We start from the raw sequence: 25053 nt of genomic DNA, 5'->3' as shown, positions 1-25053 counted from the left end.
TCCTCCGGTCAGCTTCGCCTATGGCCGCATACTTCTGCATGTGGCCTGCGTACCCTATATTTAACATTGGGTACGCAGGTCGTGCGAATGCATGCGGATGCCTCCGCATGCGTCATTTTGACGATGCGGCGACCGCATCAAATTCCAATATGTTGTGTTTGACGCGGATCGCCGCTTTGTTAAAAAGACGCATGCGGAGGCATCCACATACATCTGCCCAATCTGCATACCCAATATTAAAGATAGGGTACGCAGGCCGCACGCAGAAGTATGAGGCTGTAGGCGGAGCTGACAGGAGGAGGTGCGGTAGTGGGCAGAGCTTCACGGCGGAAGTCCGCAGCCCTCCGCAGCTCCTCCGTTCGTAAATGTGAAACCAGTCTTAGCCAGTAATCGAATGAATATTTTAAAATCAAAATTTAGCAACGCTATTGGATGATAGTTTGAGCAATCTAAAGGATCCTTCCCTCCTTTTGGGATAAGTCAACCCGTCTGGGCCCGGAGATTTACCCAAGGGGAGGTCCAAAACCTCCTCCTGAGTCACACTTTGATTAAGGAGACGATAAGGCCTCAGTGGGGAGAGTAGGGAGGTTTAATTTAGATAAAAATTGATGCAATGCCTTAATTTTATCAGACTTATTTGTGGGGGAAGTCTCTTGTAAGTTATATAGTTTATTATAAAATTATAGAAAATGTCTGAGATTTCAGTTGTGTTATAATGAATCGTACCATCCGCACCTCTCAAGGCCTGAGGATGAGAGCTCAGAGACCTATCCTTCAATAGTCTGGCCAAAAGTGTGTGAGCTTTATTACCTTTTTCATAATATTTTTGTCTAGTGTACAGAAGAAGTTTTTCAACTTTACATAATGATAGATCCTTTAATTTGTTTCTAAGCATCACAACCTTTTTTAAGGTCCTCAGCGAGTGCGAGGCCGCCAACTTATATTCCTCTCTCAATAATTGAGAAGTGAGTTTATCAAATTCAGCCTTAGCATTTCTTTTTAGTCTAGAACCCTCCTAAATACAATGCCCCCTCATGATAGCATTATGAACCTCCCACAACACCAGAAGGGAAGAAACCAAGCCCTCAGTCAAATGGAAGAAATCAGTAAGATGGGTTAATTGTTGGATCCTTTATAAGAAACTCATTCAACCGCCAGTGGCACACCCTGGAAATCGGCCGAAAGGATTTAAGGTCTAGAACCACCGGGGCATGATCAGACCAGGTGATATGACCCATTTCCGCCTTCGCCATTATCCTAAGGGTCGGAATATTTGCAAAAAAATATTCAATTCTAGAATGAGTGTGATGAGGGGGAGAATAGAAGGAAAAGTCCTATCTCTAGGATTATCTATTCTCCACAAGTCAAACAGGGAGTTAGATCTGATTAATTTCCTAAAATCTTTTGCCAACTTAATCAAATTTAGTCATGGGGATTTACCACTTATAGAAAGTGTACCAAATTGTTCAGAGAAAGGGATATTAAAATCACCACCCACCAACAAGGCTGAAGGCAGAAATTTTTTAATCAAGGAATAAACTTCTCAGAAATTTGATCTGACCTGAGTTTGGAGCATATAAGTTACATAGGATGATGGGCCTGCCCCGCAAAGAAGCCTCCAAAATGACATATCTACCCTCCGGATCAGTGTGTGATTTGGTCACTTATAGGGGACATCCTGAAGACTAAAATGGCCATTCCTCCTCTCTTATTTTTAGAGAACGCCGAATAAGCCACAGGAAAGGAGTTGAAGGCAAACCTGAAGAAGCCTGTACTATCAAAGTGTGTCTCTTGAAGGAAGGCAATATCGGCCTTCTGGGACTTCAGCTCCCTTAGGGCAAGCTTCCTCTTTCTAGGGGAGTTAAGACACCTGACGTATAATGATATGATACGTGTCATTTGAAGTTGTGTAGTGTACTCACATACTTATGATCACCAGAAGCCAACCTCAATCCTGCCTCCCTCGAGATACAGTACTGGACCCTATCCCTCAGAAATTACTGCAAGAGGAGATCCAGGAGTAGCAGACAAGTAATTGGAAGAGAGAGGAAACAATAGGAAGGGGAAAAGACTAGGACAACGAAGTACACAAAAAGAGAAAACATATAACAATAGAAAGTAAAACACCATATTTCCCAGGAAAAAGTGCCTAGTTCGTGGCTGGCGTTGCGAAGAATATCAAACCCACAAGGTTAGAAAGAACAGCAGCCACAGAAAAAAAATTCTCAGGGGGACGCAGCCCAACACCCAACCCACGAAAGAGGAAAACAGCAGTAAAAAAACAATCCCCTGTCAAAGGGCCAACCAGGGATCCCCCAGGGACATATTACTTAGCAGATTACCCGCTTAGAGTAAAAAAAAAATGGCTATTAAACTTTTATGAAAAACAATAAAGATGAGAAGAACGCAGTTTTTCCAGGCCACGCTTTGTGTTCTCAAACATAGAAAGTGAGGAGAACAACATAAAAAGTTCAGTCCAAGAGATCAGCGAAGACCCGTTGCTCCCCTCTTTCCTCCCCTGTTACTCAGACGATCCTTTTCTTTTCTGGGTCCAGACCGGAGGTGGGGGTGGGCCCGCAAGGTTAAGGGTGTTCCAATCTGCAATCTTGGGGATCTGGAGCTCTAGTTTCTCGCAGAAGGCTGGCAGATCTTCCAAGGAGCATAGAGTCGCCAAAACACCTTCTCTCCAGGCCTTTAAAGCAAAAAGAAACCCCCACCTATAGGGAATTTTTAGATCTTTTAAGATGGACAACAAAGGCCTGTGGAGTCTCTTTTTTTGCAAAGTTATACGCGATAAGTCCGGGAATAACTGAATGACAGTGTCCTTGTACATAATCTCCTTCTGGGACCTGGCCTTCATCATAATCCTCTCCTTGGTTTCAAAGTCATGTAGGCAGCAAATAATGTCTGTTAGGAAAGGTGAGGATCATGTGAGCTGTAAGGCCTGGTATGCCCGATCAAGTTTGGATCGCCCAGGATGGAGATTTCTTGCAGAATAAGCTTGATATTTTCCTGGCCATCCAATTCTGGGACCCCCGTCACTCTAATATTAGATCTCCTGGCCCTGTTATCCAAATCCTCTAGTTGGACCTGCCGATCTCTGATCACTTTCTGCTGCATAGTAGATGTCTGGTGTAAATCAGCCACGTGGGATCTGGTTTCATTATGCTCCCCCTCCAAAGAGTCGATCCTGCCCGCCAAAAGCTGCAGATCCTGAAGCACACATGGGATTTTTGACCTGCATGCATCTTTGACCTCCGCTATTAAAGCTTTGAAATCCTCATTTGATGGAAAACGAGAGAAAAACTTCAGCCCCTGTTGGGGGGTCACTTTCTTCATCCGAGGACCCCTCTAAAAAGTTGCTCCCATCATCAGTACAGGGGTTACTAGGGGTTAATTTAGGAGGGTCTTTATAACTCAACGTCTTTCCAGGTAAGAAAGACACTCTTTTACCACAAGAAATCCAAATTATAACATATTTTGAGTCTGCCTTTTATTAGTAATAGCCTATAAATGTACAGGCCAAGAGAAGAGATGCACACTTCAGTCAAAGGATAAAAGATATACAAATTGTTCACCTTCCAAATCATGTCTTCCTTTTCTATAAACCTATGTCGTTAAGGGGGTTATAAGGAGCCTGCCTGCCGTCAATCTCTGCTGGCTCAGAGTGGTCAGAGACCAATCCTGCTGGTGATTCTGCGTTTTGCGCGTTTTCACGTTAATAGAGCACCTGCTTATTTTCCGCCCTGCTAAAGTTGACTGGGCGTGACTGCCAATGTTATATTGATTGACAGCTGGCTTCCTGCTGCCTAACGGCAGGAAGACAGCTATCAATGAGCATAACGCCGGCAGTCACACTGTCAACAGAGCAGCCTGGAAGAAGAAGAGCTGCTCTGTTAACCTGAGCAGCAGAATCGACAGTCCGTGACCACTCTGATTCAGCGCCAGCTAGAACAGGCTGGTAGGTAGTAACTACCTGGCTGTTATTTCTTAGGCTCTTAGTAAAAATATAAAATAGTCCTAGAAAACCCCTAAATACTAATGATGAAACACTAATTTCTCAATACATTCTTATATGTTGTGTGGAAATATCTACCGACCTTTAGAAAGTTGTCCAAATACTGAACCTTCTCAGGGATAAAATCCGACAGAAAGCTTTGCACCTGTAGACAAATTCTCAAGATCAAACACAATGTACAATAATCACTGATTATTAAAAAAAAATAAAATGATTCCTATATGAGCCATTTTAATAAGGGGTTGTGAAAAGTAGAAAATAATTTTTGTCAATGGGCTCAAAAGAAGCGGTAAGTAGCTCACTTATCCCCCAGTGCATCTGTTTTTACACTTAAGGGGCTCCCTCTGATCTGCACTCACCGGACAAATCTAGACACACAGGAAATGTCCTAGGAATTGTCCACTCAGCCAATCACTGGCTGCAGTGGGGACCTACCTCAGCCAGTGATTGGCTGACTAATATTTCATGTATGTAAAGGAGTTGTTCTTATAGTAGAAGCAGGAAATATAGATTGGCAGGGAGCTCGAGCAGCATCGGAATGTGACCAGTGGGAGATCGCTGAGGTGAGCATTGCTTCTTTTCTTCTTAAACTCTTATTTGATTTTTGTCAAAAAATTGTTCCTGCTTTGGCAACATCTTTAAAATGCCATTTAATAAGTAATTCCCACAAATCTAACATTATCAATAGTACAAATAATAACGCTTGACAAAAAATACTTGAAGGCAAAGCTGCTCCATCATCGTGATTTCTATACCGTATATGTATGCATTCAATCTGTCCCATTTTCCATGCAGTCTTTTTCATCCATACAACAATGATTGCAAAATCTGCTTTAATTGAGGATGTAATAAAAATGTTTGATATGTCATTACCAACATATTTATAGTTCCAGAAAATGAGATTACAATATTTGTTTGTTACCTGGTTATTAATATTTTTGCAGAATTCATCGACCTGGAAGAAAACAAATAATTTTATAATCATGCTTCACACAATTATTATTTATGTACTCAATCTTATTAGTCGGTTTTAGTTGTACATCATGTATTTCAAAGTGGTCGGCCAATGACATAAAACGCTTTTTGGGTGATTTGCAAATATATATTAATCAAACCTTCTAATTTACTTTAATTATGACATTTTCAGCAATATCCAATCACAGACCCTTTCTTCTGATTGTGATATCTACATTTCCATGTTTGTTATGACATGGGCAGAGCTCCTCCTCACAATCACATGTGCATTGACAAGTGACAAATGAGATATAGAGGCTTGCTGTCTGGCCTAAGGCTGGAGTCGCACATAGCGACTCACCAGCGATCCTGACAACCATATCAATGTGTCAGGATCGCTGGTGAATCGCTATGTGATCGCTGGTGAGCTGTCAGACAGCTTCACCAGCGATTAGCACAGCGACGCCCAGCGCCCTGCGTCGCTGTGCACGTTAGTAACCAGCGCGCTGATGCAGGAAGCTGGTAACTAACGTACACATCGGGTATCCAAGGGACGTGCGTCCCTAGATACCCGATGTGTACGTTAGTTACCAGCTCCCTGCATCAGCGCGCTGGTAACTAACGTACACATCGGGAATCTAAGGCTGGAGTCACACATAGCGACTCACGAGCGATCCTGACAACGATATCAATGTGTCAGGATCGCTGGTGAATCGCTATGTGATCGCTGGTGAGCTGTCAGACAGCTTCACCAGCGATCTGCACAGCGACGCCCAGCGCCCGGCGTCGCTGTGCACGGTAGTAACCAGCGCGCTGATGCAGGAAGCTGGTAACTAACGTACACATCGGGTATCCAAGGGACGTGCGTCCCTAGATACCCGATGTGTACATTAGTTACCAGCTCCCTGCATCAGTGTGCTGGTAACTAACGTACACATCGGGTATCTAAGGGACGCATGTCCCTTGGATACCCGATGTGTACATTAGTTACCCGCAGATCGCTGGTCTCCTGCCTGTCACACACAGCGATGCGTGGTGGCCAGCGGGAGACCAGCGACCAAAAAAAAGTCCTGGCCTTTCCTGCAGCGATCAGCGATACCGGCAGGGGGCTTGATCGCTGTCACACACAGCGATCTCGCTGGTGAGATCGCTGTTGTGTCTCAAAAATTGTGACTCAGCAGCGATCTCGCTAGCGAGATCGCTATGTGTGACGGGGCCTTAAGCCACCCACCATCTCTGATCATCATTGGCTGATAAAGAATGGGTTTGGCTTAGCTCATGAACTGAGCCTGACGCCTTCTTAACACATGGCTAAATATTGACTTTGTGAAATAAAAAATACGGTATGCTGTTGTTGTTGCCTTCAACCTGAAAAAAATGCATTAATTAGTCTTAATAATTTATATTTCCAAGCAACATTTTGTTTCTAGACAGCCCTTTTAAATATTAAAAGATGTCATGTTTGTTACTATACACTGATTAATGCTTATAATTTAATCCATCAAAAAGAAAGCTGATAGGCAAATAGACGATGATCGTTTCGTTTCGACCTGTAGAAGCGCTATGTAGGGCGAAACGATCGCCGTCTATTTGCTGCTCCATTGATTTATCTGCCTGCTGTTGGTATGATGCCATAATAAAGGATCATTATGCGCGGGACGGTTTGTGCCTATCCGCTTTCTTTTTGATGGATACACAGGATCTTTTATATTGGAAGTGGCACCCGTAATCCCTGGTGTGTTGCATCATCATTATCCCGAAGTCATACAGCTGTGCCAGTTTTCCAGTCTTTGTCTCTACAGTATGTGACTTATAATCTCATACTCAGGGTTGCCAACCATCCAGAAATTCCAGGACAGTCTGTAAAAATTGGTCACTTTTTTGACCTGTCTGTAAAAATGAAGGGCTCTATGATTTTTTTTGAGGCTGAAGAAACTTATACAGTTAATTTTGCCTGTAATTATCATTATTTAAGAGATCACAGTGAATGCTGCAGTTGATGCCTACATATCAGAATTATGGGCTGTAGACAAATATTCCTTGCAATCTTAATGATTTCTTATGGTTTTTCAATGTCTCCATAAAAAACATTGTCTGTCCGTGATTTTTTGATCCCCAGTTTCACCAGTGTCTCTGTGTGGACAGAGCCTGCTTTGCCCATGCGGTGAATATACCAGTACCTGTCGACAGAGGCACACGTTGCAGGAGCAATTCCGGTTAGAGATGTAGCAAGTGATATACAGTTATAGGATTTCCATTTCCCATGGAGCACCACGTTACTAATGTATCTTCCACTAGGAGCAATGCAACATCTCCATAGCCATACATCCAATGGATCATGCCCATTAGATAAAGGTGTAACAAATCAGTATTGTGCGCTCTGTCATGGAACCATAACATTGTTTTTTCTTTACCTATCATATTAATGACTAATAAACAGAATATACATATTACTAAATTACATACTAGGAATATGGTACATTGCACATATACATTTTCATGCACAGTATCAGGATTTTTTTTTTTCTGGCTATGTGTAAGCAAGTGCAAATTGCATATAAAAACTGACATTAGTTCCTGTATGACATACTGACATATGTTGCTGTATTTTGGAAAATGTTCATGAGGATGAATGAGCGTATGTGGCTACTGCTCTGAGATCTTCTATTATTAGGTACACAAAAATATAATACATTTTATTAATAATCAGGGTAATAACTAAAGATTCTTGATTCTTTTGTCTTAACGTTATCCAGGACTCCTGTACGTGAAGATGGGGAAACACAGTCTATATACTGTATGTCATATAGGCTGATGACAAAGAATGGAAATTACCTAGCATTACTGAGAATGAAGAAATATGCAGAATATTTCCACAGCTAATGCAAAGTTGGTGCCAACGTTGGTCATATATTCCGTATTTGGAAAGCCAATATGGCCAATTCAGACCATTTTTTGCCTAACATCATTGTCTTTTTGTGACACACTGTTTAGACCAGTGGTTCCCAAACTCCAGTCCTCACGGACCCCAACAGGTCATGTTTTCAGGATTTCCATAGTGTTACACGTGTGAGAGAATTCCTGATGCCTTGATGATACTTCCATTACCTGTGAAATACTAAGGAAATCCTGAAAACATGACCTGTTGGGCTCCGTGAGGACTGGAGTTTGGAAACCACTGGTTTAATCCGACGCTGATAATTATTGAAAAGCTCTGCCATGTTAGATTTTTTTTTCTGCAGTTGTCCTACAAAGCTGTGGGATAAGAGCCACTTTATTATTAGGTGTGTGACGGCTATCTTTGTCTGTATCTATGTATCTAATCATTATATATCTATCTTTACTCTATCTTTGCACATCTAACCCCTAAACATCTGTCACTTCTATTCTTCATGTTCTCACAAGCTAAACGGACGATGCTTTTTTCTATGCTCTAAAATGCTCAATAGCAACATGCTCTGATTATTGCATTTTTGCTGCATATTTTATGTATTTTCCTCTTTTTTTATGTGCTTTTTAGTGCAGAAATACTGGGATTCTGCACTTAAAAAGAAACAGCATTTTTCTAAGCCTTTTTTTCAGACTTTAAAGGCTCAAGAAAATACGCAGTTGAACAGTGTTTATAAATGCACAGGGGGCATGAGTTTTCATTTTGCTTCAACTGTTAAACACAGCGTATTTTCCGCACAAAAAAAACCATATCATTTACGCTACATTGTGAATATGGACTTAAAGTCATATGTTTGTCACCACAATAAGATGGTTTGGCCATATTATTTCTCCAAATGTGCTATAAATGTAACATAAATTTACTTTTTATTATATTGTTGTTAGAAGATCTGTGTTGTTGTCTTCATTTATATTGCTAAGATCAGTCATCACCAGCGCTTCGGGCCCAACATGGATGATACAGGAGGGTCATGTGACCAGCCTTTAATAAATAACACTGGGCATGTGTTAGTTTTCTGTAATGTGGGCAGTGTTATTCAATGAATCCGAATGCTTGCTCAGATATCAGCAGAATTTCTTAAAATAATATTATTTCCCTTTGAGTAATTGCATGGTGCTAAATTTAGATAAGACATAACTAGATCAGGATGACGGAAACCGTGCCACACTTAGTAGCCTAATATACGGTACTGTTTCATAAAGCAATACAAATTATATTAATAGTTATCAGCCCTATGGTATCCTGTCCATTTGGGCTCTGCTAGGTGAGTGATATCCTTGCAATAGTTCCCAGCTTATGCAGAAACCCTGACTGACGGTCAGATTCATGCAGTGATAATTCTGCATGTAAGTAAGAGTAATCACCTTTATAAATTCTGTTGTATATTCTTCGTTGAGAATTTAAGATCATTGCCTCAGCATTACAGAGGCAGTGATTCACTACGCAGACTGCCCTCGCAAGTTAATACATATTGGTATGACAACCAGACAGTTGAAGGTAAGATTACAATATCCAGGTCACAAAGAGGACAACATTGACAAACTACAGCAGTTTGTTGTTGAAGCCGAGTGTAAAGGTACTGTCACACTAAGCGATATCGGTAGCAATATCGCTATAACTTGTGACATTATAGCGATATTGCTAGCGACATCGCTGTGTCTGATACTTACCTACGACCCGCTCCCCCGCTGGTTATCGCTGATCGCGCGAGAACGTCCTGGACTTTCTCGTCGTCAGCTTCCTGCGGCGCTTCCTGTGGAGAGACGAGCGTGGAGCCAGGCGGGAGGACGCAGGATCGCCTGGTGTGACAGGTAAGTAGCGATCCCCGACCCCAGCGATGTCGCTGGTGAGATCTGCCTGTGTGGCAGCTCACTAGCGACCACTTAGCGATGTACCAGCGATCCTGACCGCGTCATATCGCTGGTCGGGATCGCTGGTACATCGCTAAGTGTGACAGTACCTTAAGACATTTGTTGAAATCTATAAATGTAATCCAAATTGCCTAAGAATAAGCAGTATGCACCATGTAAGATTTGGTGCCAGAGAGAGTCAAGTAAGAAGATTACTTTTACAAAAAGAAACAAAATGGATGGTGGCATAGCACACTGCTGCACTACATGCCTTCTACCCCTTCACACTGCGGCCAATTTCCTTCCCCTTCTTAGAAGAGCCATAACCTTTTTATTTTTCTGTCCACATAACTGTATGAGGGCTTGTTTTTAGTGGGACGAGTTGTACTTTTTGAATGGCATTATTCATTTTATCATGTGATGCACTGGAAAGGGGGAAAAATATTCCAAGTGTGTCGAAATTGCAAAAAAAAAAATGGGAACAGGGGAAAATGAGGGTAATAGCTCGGTATGTAGAACATGAGGGGGGGAGCTCGGTATAGAGAACATGGGGGGACTCAGTATAGAGATCATGGAGGAGCTCAGTATGGATAACACGGGGCTGACTCATTATGGAGAACATGGGGGAGTCAATATGGAGAACATGTCCAGGGGCTCAGTATGGAGAACATCGAGGGCTCTTTATGGTGAACATGGGGGGAGTTCGGTCTGGAGAACATGGGATGGACATGGAATGGAGAACATAGGGAGAGAGCGGAATGGAGAACATGGGGGGGCTCGTTATGGGGAACATGGGGGATGGCTCGATATGGAAAATATGGGTGGGGAGGACTAGGTATAGTGAACATGGGTGGGAGGAATCTGTATGAAGAACATGGAGGGGACTCGGTATGGCGAGCATGGGGGGCTCAGTATGGAGAATATGGGGTCTTGGTATGGAGAATGGGGTAGCATGGGATGGGCTTGGTATGGAGAATGAGGTAGCGTGGAAGTGGCTCAGTTTGGAAAAGGCGTGTCATGTGTTATGGAGAAGGTTGGCATGAGATGGCTAGGTATGGGAAATGGAGTAGTATGGGAGGGGCCTTTAAGGAGAATAGGGGTAGCATGGGGGTGCACAGTATGGAGAAGGGGCGGTATGACGGCTTGGTATGGAAAATAGGGTAGCATAAGAGGGGCTCGATATGGAGAATATGCTAGCATGGGGGCTAGGTATGGAGAATAGGGGGGCTTGATATGGAGAATGTGTAGCATGGGGCAGCTCGGCATGGAGAATTGAGGCTCAGTATGGAGAATGGGTGGCCTGGAGGGACTCAATATGTAGTCGGGACAATATGCATGTAAGCCCGAAAGGGCAGGGTCCTCTCTCCCCTCTATCACTCTGTCATTGTTAGTTTGTTTACTGTAAGTGATATCTGTAATTTGTATGTAACTCCTACTCATGTACAGCACCATGAAATCAATGGTGCTATATAAATAATTTTAATAATATGAGGGGGACAGTGAAGAGGGCGCTGCATGAAGTGGGGACAATGTGGAGTTCATAGTTCTTGAGTGAGGAAGGTGTGGTGAGTAAAATATATAATGGAGAGAACAGTGTGGTGCTTTTCGTTTTATGAGGGGGTGGTATGGCTTTCATATTTCACTAAGGCCTCTTTCACACTTCAGTTTTTTGCATCAGTTAAAATCCTCCAAAAGCACGGCTGGCGGATCCGTTTTAGTAGTGATGACGGTGGTTTTTTTGACGGATCCGCAAAATGAAGAATTTTAAAGGAATCGCAGGAGAGAGAGAGAGAGAGAGAGAGAGAGAGAGAGAGAGAGAGAGAGAGAAAAAAAAAAAAAAAGAAAAAAACATTGCAAGCTCCGTTTTGAAATCTTTGAGGATGGTGACAGACAGCAACTCTTGGCGGTTCCGCAAAAAAAACGGATGCAACGGACGGCAATCCGTCACAATCCGCCAGTAATGGAAGTCAATGGGGAAAAAAAACGGATCCTCAAAAGAAAATTGAGGATCCGTTTTTTTCAAAACCTGGCGGATTGTGACTGATTGTAAAAAACTGAAGTGTGAAAGAGGCCTAAGGCAGAAAGTGTGCTGGGAATATTTTATACGAGAGAATAGTGTGGAGACCGTGTACCATAAGTGAGACAGTGTGGGGTCATTTTTTGTGCAGGGAGCGCAGTGAGGGATAGTTATTTATTCAGGGGCACCGCATAGGGCTTTTTTAGGTCACAGCACAGTGGATTTAAGGGCACTGTTTTGGGATGTGCTGCAGAAGACCCAAAAAGATGGAAGAATACAGAGAAAAATTTTGGCTATAAGAGGAGCAGAGTAGCAATCCAAATGTCAGTGTGAACGCACATACAATGAGTCTGCTAGTGCGTCCTGACGCCTGGTTGCTGCCTGTTTTTGGTTACGGATCCAATGAGGAGGAAGGGCGTTGAAGTGAGTCGAGGCGTCGAGTTCTTGTGTGGTCGCGCTTCTCTCTGCCCTGTAGGCTTTACCTACGTGTCATCAGTGTTCTTTTGACTTTCTTGGCTCATGCACACTATAGCACTTTGCTCAGTCCTCGGCAGGGCAGAGAGAAGTGTGCCTGCGCAGAAGCGAGATTGGGGGATACCATGATGATGACGTAGGACACATCATCCTCATGAAGCTTTAAGAAAAAAGGTGGAGCCGCATCAAGACCAGAAACGCCCATGTGCCTTGCAAAAGGGATTGGAGACATACAGACAGCATACCAGTATGCTGTAACAGAGGGCTAATAGGTACTGGCCATACTTAATATGGGATTGGGAATAACTTTCAAACTTGAGATATCCGCTTTAAAGAGTAGTGGTTAATATAATGGACCGGGCATTCCTTTTAGCCACTTAATGTCTCAGGAAACCTGAAGCATTTAAAAAAAAAAAAAGACAACATATGAACAGTGTATTAGTTCATTGTTTTTAACATATATCTAGCACTTTTTCAGGCGGTTTACAGAGCAGATCTGCCGGAGTAAGGGTACTGTTACACTTAGCGATGCACCAGCGATCCCGACAACGATATGGATCGCTGGTGCATCGCTAAGTGGTAGCTAGTGAGTTGCCACACAGGCAGAGCTCACCAGTGACATAGCAGCGGTCGGGGGTCGCTACTTACCTGTCAGACGCGGCGATCCTGACGTCCTCCCGCCCGCGTCCACGCGTCGCTCGTCGGTGCCACAGGAAGCCCAGCAGGAAGTGCCCGACGAGAAATGATCCAGGACCTTCTCGCGCGATCAGCGATGAGCAACGGGGGAGCCGGTCGGAGGTAAGTATCAGACATAGCGATATCGCTAGCAATATCGCTGCTGCGTCACAAAATCGGTGACGTTACAGCGATATTGCTAGCGATATCGCTATGTGTAACGGGGGCTTAAGACGCTATGTGCACATACCCTTAGTCTGACTGATCAGTAGGGAGCGTGACCACTAGTGCCTAGGGCAGCATGAATGCCAAATACAGTCCTGCGTGTACATAAAGACAATAGGATCTAAAAGCCCTCAGGTTTTTCCCTGTTTGTAATGTAGATTTATTCACGTTTGTGCATTTAACAAAAATAATATAATCTTTTACAATACTGGATAATACTTTATCGTTTGTTAGTCATATGCGGTTTAAGACAGCAGAATGTTAATATTTCATTGAGGTTTGTTCATAATCGTAAGCTTCATGATGTAACATTGCCTTATATATATGAAGCGTTAGAGTTTAGTGTGCATGACTTGGCATGCTCCATGTTCTGTACTCCAGCTTCCCGCATCGACTGCCTTTGTCATAAGTACTTGTATGCCAGGAATTATTGATGAAAAGACATAAAGATTAAATTTGAGCCCTGTCCAAATCTTCTGCTTCATATTTCCAATTTAATAAAATATTGCAGCATTTGTTCCTGAGATATAAAGGTGCCTAGATTACGGTATATCGCTAATACAGAGAATTAAAGTGGTGGATTTTAAATGACGTGATCTCTCTGTATGTTACGATTGTTTTACGAGCCATATTTATCTTCTAAACGATGCTGTTTCTTATTCGCTTTAATAACATTTGAGACTAATAAAACCCAGTTCTCATAGTTTCATATCAAATAGATCTTCCACCATCCCATGTCTGCAGAAGGCCACCCTCCATGCTATGGAAACCTTTACCTTTTCTTTGTTTTCAGGGCTAATCTTCAGAGTACATGCTTTAGCCATTTCTAAGTGTTCAGGTTGTCTTGACCACTGTACTTGGCAATCTGTGATTTTTCTTTCTCCCCTCAGCCTTCTTGCCTTCTCCCTCCGTCTCCGAGTTACTTTGCCTCGTCACTTTCACTTTCTCTTTAGATTACTATAGCAGGAAGGAGGGAGAGGGACTATTCTATAAAAGGGACTTTCCAGCAGTAAGTGGGAAAGACGTTGTAGCGAGCATTTCGTGGCAACTTTAATCATTTTTAATCATGTATGTGCATAATCACACAGACATACAATTCATGGGAAAATTATTTACTGGACAAGTTATTATGACTCTGCAAGATTGCAACTTCAGTTTCCTGATCTCAGCCTGAGAGGAAGTTATCGTGAAAAACGTCACTGCCCATGAGAAAGCTGAGAAGTATGAAGACATTGTCACTACAGATTTTCAGCTAACAGCATGCCAGTGTTTCAGCCCCTTCTAGCCAAAAAAGTGCAGAAGAAAAACAGCCCCAACAAATCAAATAATTTTATTTCTATAGCGCCAACGTATTCCGCAGCACTTTATATTTTAGAGGGGACTTGTACAGACAATAGACATTATAGCACAGCAATAAACACAGAGATCAAAACAGATACCAATAGGAATGAGGGCCCTGCTCACAAGCTTACAATCTAAAAGAAGAAAAAAAACATTTTTATGCAGCTGCCCTGTCCAACTCTAAAAGGTACTTCACCAATTTTGTGACGCAACAGCAATCTCGCTGTGTGTGGCATGCATCAGCGACCGGCTCCCCGCAGGGTATCGCTGATCCTGGGCCATTTTTTGATCGTTGGTCTCCCGCTGGCTAGCACACATCGCTGTGTGTGGCAGCGGGAGACCAACGATCAGCAACCTCCCAGCGCTGTAAGCAGACTCTGGGAGCTGGTATCCAGGGTAAATAGCGGGTAACTAAGCACGCGCATCGTGCTTGCGCTAGGAGCTGGTATCCAAAGTAAACAGCGGGCAACTTAGCGCCGCGCGTACTTAGTTACCCGCTGTTTACCCTGGATACCATCACGAGCACGCTGGTATCCAGGGTAAACAGCAGGTAACTAAGCGACGCGCGCTTAGTTACCCACTATTTACCCTGGATACCAGCGTTTTCGCTGGTCCTGATTGCCAGTGAGATCTGCCTGTTTGACAGCTCACCAGCGATCCTGACCAGGTCGTATCGTTGTCAGGATCGCTGGTGCGTCGTTTAGTGTAACGGGACCCTAAGGCTGTGTGCCCACATTGCGTTTTTTATGCGTTTCCGACTCGTTTTTGCCGCAGCGGAAACGCCTAAAAAAATGCTAATAAAACGCATCCCTATGCAATCGTATGGGATTCCGCAGTTGTTGTGCCCATGCTGCGGATTTTACCGCTGCCTTGAAAAATGCTGTTTCTTTTTAAGTGCAGAATCCCAGTATTTCTACACTAAAAACACATAAAAAAAAGAGGAAAATGCATAAAATATGCTGCAAAAATGCAATAATCAGAACATGTTGCTATTGAGCATTTTGGAGCATAGGAAAAAAACATCGTCGTTTTAGCTTGTGAGAACATGAAGAATAGAAGTGACAGATGTTTAGGTGTTAGGCTGTGTGCCCATGTTGCGTTTTTTTATGCGTTTCCGCCGCGTTTTTGCCGCAGAAGAAACCCTTAAAAAACGCTAATAAAACGCATCCTCATGCAATCCCATGGGATTCCACAGTTGCTGTGCCCATGCTGCGGATTTTACCGCTGTGGAATCGCATAGCGGTAAAATCCACAGCATGTCCATTATTTCTGCGGAATAGTGGCGATTCCGCCGCCATAGGATTGCATTGAAACGCTCACTTTAGGCATGTGGCTATGCCCACCATGCGTAAAGTGAGCGCTTCATGTGCGGATGGTACCCAGGGTCTGGAGGAGAGGAGACTCTGCTCCATGCCCTGGGTACCATAATCCTGTAAAAAATAGAATTAAAATAAAAAATAGAGATATGCTTACCCTCTGTCGGCCCCCAGAGTCCTCCCGCCTCTCAGCCACGCTGCCAGCATCTTCCGTTCCCAGGGATGCATTGCGCGAATGACCTCTGATGACGTAGTGGTCTCGCGTGATGCTACGTCATCAGAGGTCATTGTCGCGAGGCATCCCTGGGAACGGAAGTTGCTGGCAGCGCCAATGAGGGGTGGGACGACTCCAGGGGCCAACAGAAGGTGAGTACATCCCTATTTTTTTATTTTTTTATTATTTTTAACATTCTATCTTTTACTATTGATGCTACATAGGCAGCATCAATAGTATAAAGTTGGTCACACTTGTCAAGCACCATGCCAAGCGCAAGCATTCTGCAAGCTAAAAACGCTTGCAAAACGCTTGTCTTTTGCGGGAAAGTGCATGCGAATTCTGCATGCGTTTTACCCGCGGCAGGGTGTTGCGGAAATGCTGCAGACATTTCTGCAGCATTTCTGCAACGTGGGCTCATAGCCTAAGATGTATGCCATGGTCACACTTGTGAGAAACTCGCATGAATCTCTCAATACCTGGTGTAACAGGCCAGATTAATCCCCCACCCAGAATATACCCGGGGTTAAAGTGGCCTAGGCCAATTTATACCCCTCTGGGCCAGAATATACCCTGGGTATATTATGGCCTATGCCAAACTATACCCTAGAGTATAAATTGGCCTAGGCCAAATTATACCCCTCCGGGTCAGAATATACCCCAGCTGCTGTGGATCAGATTTTGAGAACCATCAAAAATAGGGCCCCAGGCAGCACACGGGGGGACAGAGACAGCGAGCGGGATCCCAGGCAGCACACAGGACCCCAGGCAGCACACGGGGGCCTCAGGCAGCACACGGTGCCCCGGGGTATAGTTTGGCCTAGGCCAGAATATACCCAGCGTGTAATCTGGCCTAGGCCACTGGGCGGGGGGTTAATCTGGCCTGTTACATCGGGTACTGCATCACGTCTTCTATGGATAGCTCATTAGTATGCTGTGTCTAGACAACCCCTTTAACCCCTTTCTGCCATGAGACGTACTATCCCGTCCATGTGCCCTGGGACTTAGAATCATAGAATTGTAGCGTTGGAAGGGACCTCCTGGGCCATCTGGTCCAACCCCCTGCTCAAAGCAGGATTCGCTAAATCATCCCAGTCAGATGTCTGTCCAGCCTCTGTTTGAAGACTTCCATTGAAGAAGAACTCACCACTTCTCGTGGCAGCCTGTTCCACTCATTGATCACTCTAACTGTCAAAAAGTTTTTTCTAATATCTAATCTGTGTCTCCTCCCATTCAGTTTCATCCCATTGCTTCTAGTCTTTCCTTGTGCAAATGAGAATAAAGTTGATCCTTCTACAATGTGACAGCCCTTTAGATATTTGTAGACAGCTATTAAGTCTCCTCTCAGTCTTCTCTTTTGCAAACTAAACATTCCCAAATCCTGCAACCTTTCCTCATAAGACAGGGTTTGCAGACCGGTCACCATTCTGGTCGCTCTTTTCTGAACTTGCTCCAGTTTGTTGATGTCTTTTTTAAAATGTGGTGCCCAAAACTGGACACAATATTCCAGATGAGGTCTGACCAAAGAGGAGTAGAGGGAAATAATGACTTCACGTGATCTAGACTGTATGCTTCTGTTAATACATCCTAGAATGGCATTTGCCTTTTTTGCTGCTGCATCACACTGTTGACTCATATATTCAGTCTGTGATCTATTAGTATACCCAAGTCTTTTTCACATGTGCTGTCGCTTAGCCCTATTCCTCCCATTCTGTATATGCTTTTTTCATTTTTATTGCCCAGATGTAGTACTTTGCATTTCTCCCTGTTAAAAACCATTCTGTTAGTTGCTGCCCACTTCTCCAGTTTATTTAAATCTTTTTGAATCCTCTCTCTCTCTTCTCTAGTATTAGCTATCCCTCCTAGCTTTGTGTCATCAGCAAATTTAATTAGTTTACCCTCAATTCCTTCATCTAAATTGTTGATAAAGATGTTGAACAATACAGGGCCCAGGACAGAGCCCTGTGGTACCCCACTTGAAACATTCTTCCAACTGGATGTGCAGCCATTTACGACCACTCTTTGGGTCCGATCACTAAGGCTACTTTCACACATCCGGTGTGTGGGGTCCGGCGGCGTGCGGCGAAAAGTCGGGCCGCCGGATCCGGCCTGCAGCCGTGACACCGGATGTGTGTGCGGCGAGATGATACGGCTCGGACATTATTAAAGGAGCCGCAGGACAGAGGCAGCCAATGAGACAGCTGCTGAAAGGGAGGTGAGGGGAGGAGAGGATAGGAGAGGGGAGGGGAGGAGAGGGGAGGGGGGTGGAGAGAGAGAGACATGGGGGGTTAACATTAGTGTCCAGGCAAGAGAATCTCTCTCTCTTGCTGGGCACTTGTGGGGTTAACCCCACAGAGAGATCTCTCTCTCTCACCCAGACACTGTGAGTGTTAACCCCACAAGTGCCCGGCGAGAGAGATCTCTCACAAGTGTCCGGGTGACAGAGAGAGATCTCTCTCTCTCTCGCCGGGCACTTGTGGGGTTAACATTCACAGAGTCCGGGCATGCGCTGTGGAAAAAGCCGGTCCGGCGCTGCAAAAAAACGTTACATGGAACGTTTTTTCCAGACGCCGGACAGGCTGTCCGACGTGTGCCCATACAGTAGTTTTCTCCCACATATGGGGTATCAGCGTACTCAGGACAAATTGGACAACAACTTTTGGGGTCCAATTTCTCCTGGTACCCTTGGGAAAATAAAAATATTGGTGACTAAAAGATCATGTTTGTGGAAAAAATACGATTTTTTTATTTTCACGCCCGGGCGTTATAAACTTCTGTGAAGCACTGGAAGGGTCAAAGTGCTCACCACACATCTAGATAAGTTCCTTGGGGGGTCTAGTTTCCAAAATGGTGGCATTTGTGGGGGGTTTCCACTGTTTTGGTATATCAGGGACTCTCCAAACGCGACATGGTGTCCGATCTCAATTCCAGCTAAAAACGTCAAATGGTGCTGCTTCCCTTCCGAGCTCTGCCATGCGCCCAAATAGTGCTCTACCCCCACATATGGGGTATCAGCGTACTCAGGACAAATTGCACAATAACTTTTAGGGTCCGGTTAACTTTGGGAAAATAAAAATTGGGGGTGAAAAAATCATTTTTGTGGAAAAAAATATGATTTTTTAATTGTACTGCTGTGCGTTATAAACTTCTGTGAAGCCCTTGTGGGTTCTAAGTTCTCACCACATATCTAGATAAGTTCCTTGGGGGGTCTAGTTTCCAAAATGGGGTCACTTGTGGGGGGTTTCCACTATTTAGGTAGAGCAGGGGCTCTCCAAACGTGACATGGCGTCCGATCAGAATTCCAGCCAATTTTGCATTGAAAAAGTCAAACGGCGCTCCTTCCCTTCTGAGCTCAGCCATGCGCCGAAACAGTGGTTCCCCCCCACATATCAGGTATCAGCGTACTCAGGACAAATTGCACAATAAATTTTGCAGTCCAATTTCTCCTGTTACCCTTGGTAAAATAAAAAAAAATTGAACCTGAAGTATTTTTTTAGTGAAAAAAAGTTAAATGTTCATTTTTTTTTTAAATATTCAAAAAATTCCTGTGATGCACCTAAAGGGTTAATAAACTTTTTGAATGTGGTTTTGAGCACCTTAAGGGGTGCAGTTTTTAGAATGGTGTCACTTTTGGGTATTTTCTATCATATAGACCCCTCAAAGTGACTTCAAATGTGATGTGGTCCGTAAAAATAAAATGGTGTTGCAAAAATGAGAAATCGCTGGTCAATTTTTAACCCTTATAACTTCCTAGCAAAAAAAATTTTGGTTCCAAAATTGTGCTGATGTAAAGTAAACATGTGGGGAATGTTACTTATCAAGTTTTTTGTGTGCCGTATCTCTGAGATTTAAGGGCATAAAAATTCAAAGTTGGAAAATTGCAAAATTTTCAAAATTTTCGCCAAATTTCCGTTTTTTTTCACAAATAAATGCAAGTTATTTGAATGAAATTTTACCACTACCATGAAGTACAATATATCACGAGAAAACAATGTCAGAATCTCCGGGATCCATGGAAGCGTTTCAGAGTTATTACCTCATAAAGGGACAGTGGTCAGAATTGTAAAAAATGGCCCGGTCATTAACATGCAAACCACCCTTGGGGCTTAAGGGGTTAAAACGTCCCAACAAACGTGTACATTTGTCAGATACAGTTTAGTGCCTCAACCTATGTCACAAAGAAGAAATTGTGAATGACCTAAGCAGAGGACTCTGGAACCACACATAAGGAGATGAGGGGAAAGGTTGCCCTGTTGAGAAAGTTGCTCCCATTGGCAAGGGCGTAACCGATACCAGGCCCATGAGGATGGGTCCGGTCCGCCAATGCCAGGCCCATTTTCAGCTGAAAGTGTGTCCTCTGCTTCTGGTGGTCAAGGATGTTCGGGACTTTGTAACCACCTGTCCACTGTGCGCCAGAAACAAGTCTCCCAGGGACAAGCCTGCTGGTATCCTTCTGCCTCTACTAGTTCCTTCTGCCCCTGGCAACACATTGGCATGGACTTCATCACAGACCTGCCCCTTTCTTGAGGGTTACAACAACATCTGGGTTTTGGTGGAAGGGTTCTCCAAGGTGGCTCACTTCGTTAACTGCATTTCAGTTTATCTGTTTAGTTTTTTTTGTTTGTTTGCACCCAGTGCATATAAAGGTATGGCCATTCTTTGAGATGGATATTACATTTACAGTGGGTATGGAAAGTATTCAGACCCCTTTCAATTTTTCACTCTTTGTTCCATTGCAGCCATTTGATACATTCAAAAAAAGATCATTTTTTTTCTCATTAATGTAAACTCTGCACCCCATCTTGACTGAATAAAAATAGAAATGTAGAAATGTTTGCAAATTTATTAAAAAAGAAAAACTGAAATATCACATGGTCATAAGTATTCAGACCCTTTGAGAATCATGAGGTCAAAGGAATTGGCCAAGGAGTTCAGAGACAGAATTGTGGAAAGGCACACATCTGGCCAAGGTTACAAAAGAATTTCTGCAGTACTCAAGGTTTCTAAGAGCACAGTGGGCTCCATAATCCTTCAATGGAAGAAGTTTGGGACCACCAAAAGTCTTCCTAGACCTGGCGGTCCAGCCATACTGAGCAATCGTGGGAGAAGAGCCTTGGTGAGGGAGGTAAAGAAGAACCCCAAGATCACTGTGGTTGAGCTCCACAGATGCAGTAGGAAGATGGGAGAAAGTTCCACAAAGTCAACTATCAATGGAGCCCTCCACCAGTCAGGCCTTTATGACAGAGTGGCCTGACGGAAACCTTTCCTCAGTGCCAGACATATGAAACCCGCATAGTTTGCTAAAAAACATTTGAAGGACTCACACACTATGAGAAATAAGATTTTCTGGTCTGATGAGACAAAGATAAAACTTATTGGTGATAATTCTAAGTGGTATGCGTAGAGAAAACCAGGCACTGCTAATCACCTGCTCAATACAATCACAACAGTGAAACATGGTGGTGGCAACATCATGCTAAGGGGGTGTTTTTTTATCTGCAGGGACAGGATGACTGGTTGCAATTGAAAGAAACATGAATGCGGCCAATTACAGAGATTTCATGGATGAAAACCTCTTTCAGAGTGCTCTGGACCTCAGACTTTGCAGAAGGTTCACCTTCCAGCAAGACAATGACCCTAAGCACACAGCTAAAATAGCAAAGGAATGGCTTCAGAACAACACTGTGACCATTCCTGACTGGCCCAACTAGAGCCCTGACCTAAACCAATTGAGCATCTCTGGAAAGACCTGAAAATGGCTGTCCACCAACGTTCACCATCCATCCAACCTGACAGAACTGGAGATGGTCTCCAGAGAAGAATGGCAGAGGATCCCCAAATCCAGGTGTGAAAAACTTTCCCAAGAAGACTCATGGCTGTACTAGCTCAAAAGGGTGCTTCTACTCAATAATGAGTTTAGGGTCTGAATACTTATGACTATATGATATTTCAGTTTTTCTTTTTTAATAAATTTGCAAAAAAATTTTTTAATTTGCCAAATGGCTGCAATGAAACAAAGAGTGAAAAATTTAAAGGGGTCTAAATACTTTCCTTACCCACTCTATGTGGTTCCCCATGGCTGCATGTCCACTAGCCGGATCTCAGTCTCTCAGTAACGGTAACGTTTTAGTATTAGAGGTTAGGACCATCCAAAATAGGGTCACTGTGACGTGATGGGATGGCTTTTACCTTTTTTTTTGTCAAAATTATGTTAACTAAGCAACCTGTATTATTTTCATGCACTATTGCTATTTATTTATTTATTGCAGGGTATTTGATTATTATATTTTTAACTTTGGTTTTGTCTGTCTAGTGACCAGTGTGAACATGCGTTTACTCGCTGCATGCACACCAACTTATATTCCAGTTCATCTCTTTATTTTGTATTTTTTTCTTCTCAAGATAAATGTTTAATATCGCCATCTCTTGAAGATGTATCGAAGAGCATTTAAGCATTCAGTAGGATCCATTTATTTCCTAAGTTACCTGATATTTGTTTTATAGGGAATATATAGGGTGTGCCATGTATATGGATACACCTAAATAAAATGGGAAAGGTTGGTGATATCAACTTTCTGTTTGTGGCACATTAGTATATGGGAGGGGGAAAACTTTTCAAGATGGGTGGTGACCATGGCGGCCATTTTGAAGGTGGCCATTTTTGGATCCAACTTTATTTTTTCCAATGGGTAGAGGGTCATGTGACACATCAATGTGACATCGGCGGCTATGCCCGCCGATGCCCCTCCAGCAGCAGCGCACACCGCAGCGTCTCCTTACCTACGCGCCCCCGTCCAGGCGCGCGCCCGTCCTGCGTTCCTCCTCACAGCTGCTCCTGGCACCCGCTCCCTGTCGCGCGCGTGCCCCCTCCCGCTCTCTCCCTCCAGCGGTCGGCGGCGCTGAGGGGCAGGACAGGGGGACGCACTTCCGGGTGCTAGGATGCTAGGATACTTCAGGCATCCTCGCTATGAGGAGGACGCCTGATGATCGTGTAGTCTTCTGCACCCTCTGGCCGCTACAGTCCTCTGTAGTTCCTCTTGTCCATGCTCTGCCTCCCTGCCGTGCCCTGTGTTACAGTCCTTTGTAGTTCCTCTTGTCCTTTCTCTGCCCTCCTGCCGTGCCCTGTGTTACAGCCCTCTGTTGTTCCTCTAGTCCATGCCCTGCCCCCCTGCCGTGCCCTGTGTTACAGTCCTCTGTAGTTCCTCTTGTCCATGCTCTGCCTCCCTGCCGTGCCCTGTGTTACAGTCCTCTGTTGTTCCTCTTGTCCGTGCTCTGCCTCCCTGCCGTGCCCTGTGTTACATGCCTCTGTAGTTCCTCTTGTCCACGCTCTGTCTCACTGCCTTGCCCTGTGTCTCATTCCTCCGTCTGTCAGTCCCGGGTCCGTATCTAAGCCATTCTTCTCCCTAGTCCTTATTTGTCCGTGGATCCGTCCCTCTTGGTACCGGCTGTTGCGCTTCCGTCCCCTGTGGTCCTGCCCCAAACGATCCCTGTATAGGGGTCGGTCTTCACCTGGAGTGCTCGGCCCAGGGGTTCCGGATCCGCGATCCAGAGGGTCCACTCTCCGACGTAGCTCTTACCTAAAACGTCACAGTATCATCAGGCCATGGACCCCGCCGGTGCCGCGGCTGCCACTCAAAAGGAACTACTGTTCTTAAGGGAAAATCAGACCCGGATTATGTCCTTCATGAAATCCATGGACACCCGGCTTCCCGCCCTGCAAACCGCTGACCCTGGGCACGCCCCCCTCTTAGCCAGTCTCCAGCAGGAGCTGCACAGCAGCGCGACGCTCAATCTCACATTCTGGGGTATATGGCGTCCGTGGATGATCGACTGCTTGCTCTACAGTCCTCCGCGGCCGCCTCTACCCAACCCCGGGACGCTGTCCCAGCTCCTCCTCCCCGCCTTGGAAAGCCGCCCAGGTATAGTGGGAACCCGAAGTTGTGTAGGGGATATTTAAACCAGTGCAGACTGCACTTTGAGCTCCTGCCCCAACAATATCCCACGGGCCGCGCTAAGGTGGCCTTTATAGTGTCCCATCTTGAGGGAGAGGCGCTGGCTTGGGTGAATCCCATATGGTCACCAGTATCCAGAGTTTTTTGGAAACATTTCGCAAGGTATTTGATGAACCCGGGCGCCTTGCTTCCACTACGGAGGCCCTCTTTAACCTTCGCCAGGGATCCCTGACGGTAGGGCAATACGCCATCCGTTTCCGGACCCTGTCCTCGGAGCTGGGGTGGAATAATGAAGCTCTTGTAGGTGCCTTTTGGAGAGGTCTTTCTAGTAAAATCAAGGATGAGCTGGCCGGGCGTGACTCTCCAACCACCCTGGAAGATCTCATCTCTCTGGCTACTCGTATTGATCTGCGTTTTCAGGAACGCGCCAGAGAGTCAGCCAGGGAGTGAAGGCCCTTTAGGTTATACCAAGCCCCCATTCCGTGCGCTGTTGCACCCTCTAGTAACTCTGCTCCTGAGCCTATGCAGGTGGATCGCGTCAAGCTGTCCGAACAACGGCGCAGGGAGAGGATGACTAATGGACTCTGTTTATATTGTGGAGGGGTCAACCACTTCGTACGCACTTGTCCTGAGAGACCGGGAAACGCATCCACCTAGGCCAGGTAGGAGAGGGCCCCCTAGGTGATCAGACCCCCTCTCTTCCACTTACTCTTTCAGCTCTGCTTATTACAGGTCGGGGGCGTGGCTCCGTGGAGGCGTTTGTGGACTCGGGCGCAGCGGGCAACTTCATCCGCCAGGAAGAAGTGGACAAACTCCAGATTCCCGTGGTTGTCCTAAGAAACCCGCGAGCAATCACCTCCGTCGATGGCAAACCTCTGCCCGGACTCATCACCACGGTTACCACCGAAGTTGAGCTACAAATTGGTGCACTTCACTTCGAGAAGATTGCCTTTTATGTCCTGCCTCAACTATCCCACGCCATTCTCTTAGGGTTACCCTGGCTCAGGCGGCATGAGCCAGTTGTCGACTGGCGCTCCGGGGAGATCTTGCGCTGGGGGCACGCCTGC

General features: G+C 44.8%; 1 protein-coding gene across 1 annotated transcript in view; it reads right to left on the bottom strand.

The window, feature by feature from the left end:
* Positions 1 to 14116, bottom strand: part of PSME2 (proteasome activator subunit 2) — a 38286-nt gene extending 24170 nt beyond the window's left edge. The window contains exons 1-3 of the mRNA XM_073575365.1: positions 13940 to 14116; positions 4941 to 4973; positions 4101 to 4163 (exon numbers count right to left, since the gene is read on the bottom strand). Of these exons, the coding sequence (XP_073431466.1) occupies positions 4101 to 4163; positions 4941 to 4973; positions 13940 to 13987 (144 nt within the window). The 5' untranslated portion in view covers positions 13988 to 14116. The remainder of the gene's footprint in view (positions 1 to 4100; positions 4164 to 4940; positions 4974 to 13939) is intronic.
* Between the last annotated feature and the right edge of the window lie 10937 nt (positions 14117 to 25053).

Source organism: Dendrobates tinctorius, unplaced genomic scaffold (genome assembly GCF_039654945.1).
Source record: "Dendrobates tinctorius isolate UK_male_01 unplaced genomic scaffold, ASM3965494v1 ptg000044l, whole genome shotgun sequence".
NCBI classification, from domain to species: domain Eukaryota; kingdom Metazoa; phylum Chordata; class Amphibia; order Anura; family Dendrobatidae; genus Dendrobates; species Dendrobates tinctorius.
Note: the sequence above shows the minus strand (reverse complement) of the source record. Positions and strands in the feature narration are given on the sequence as shown.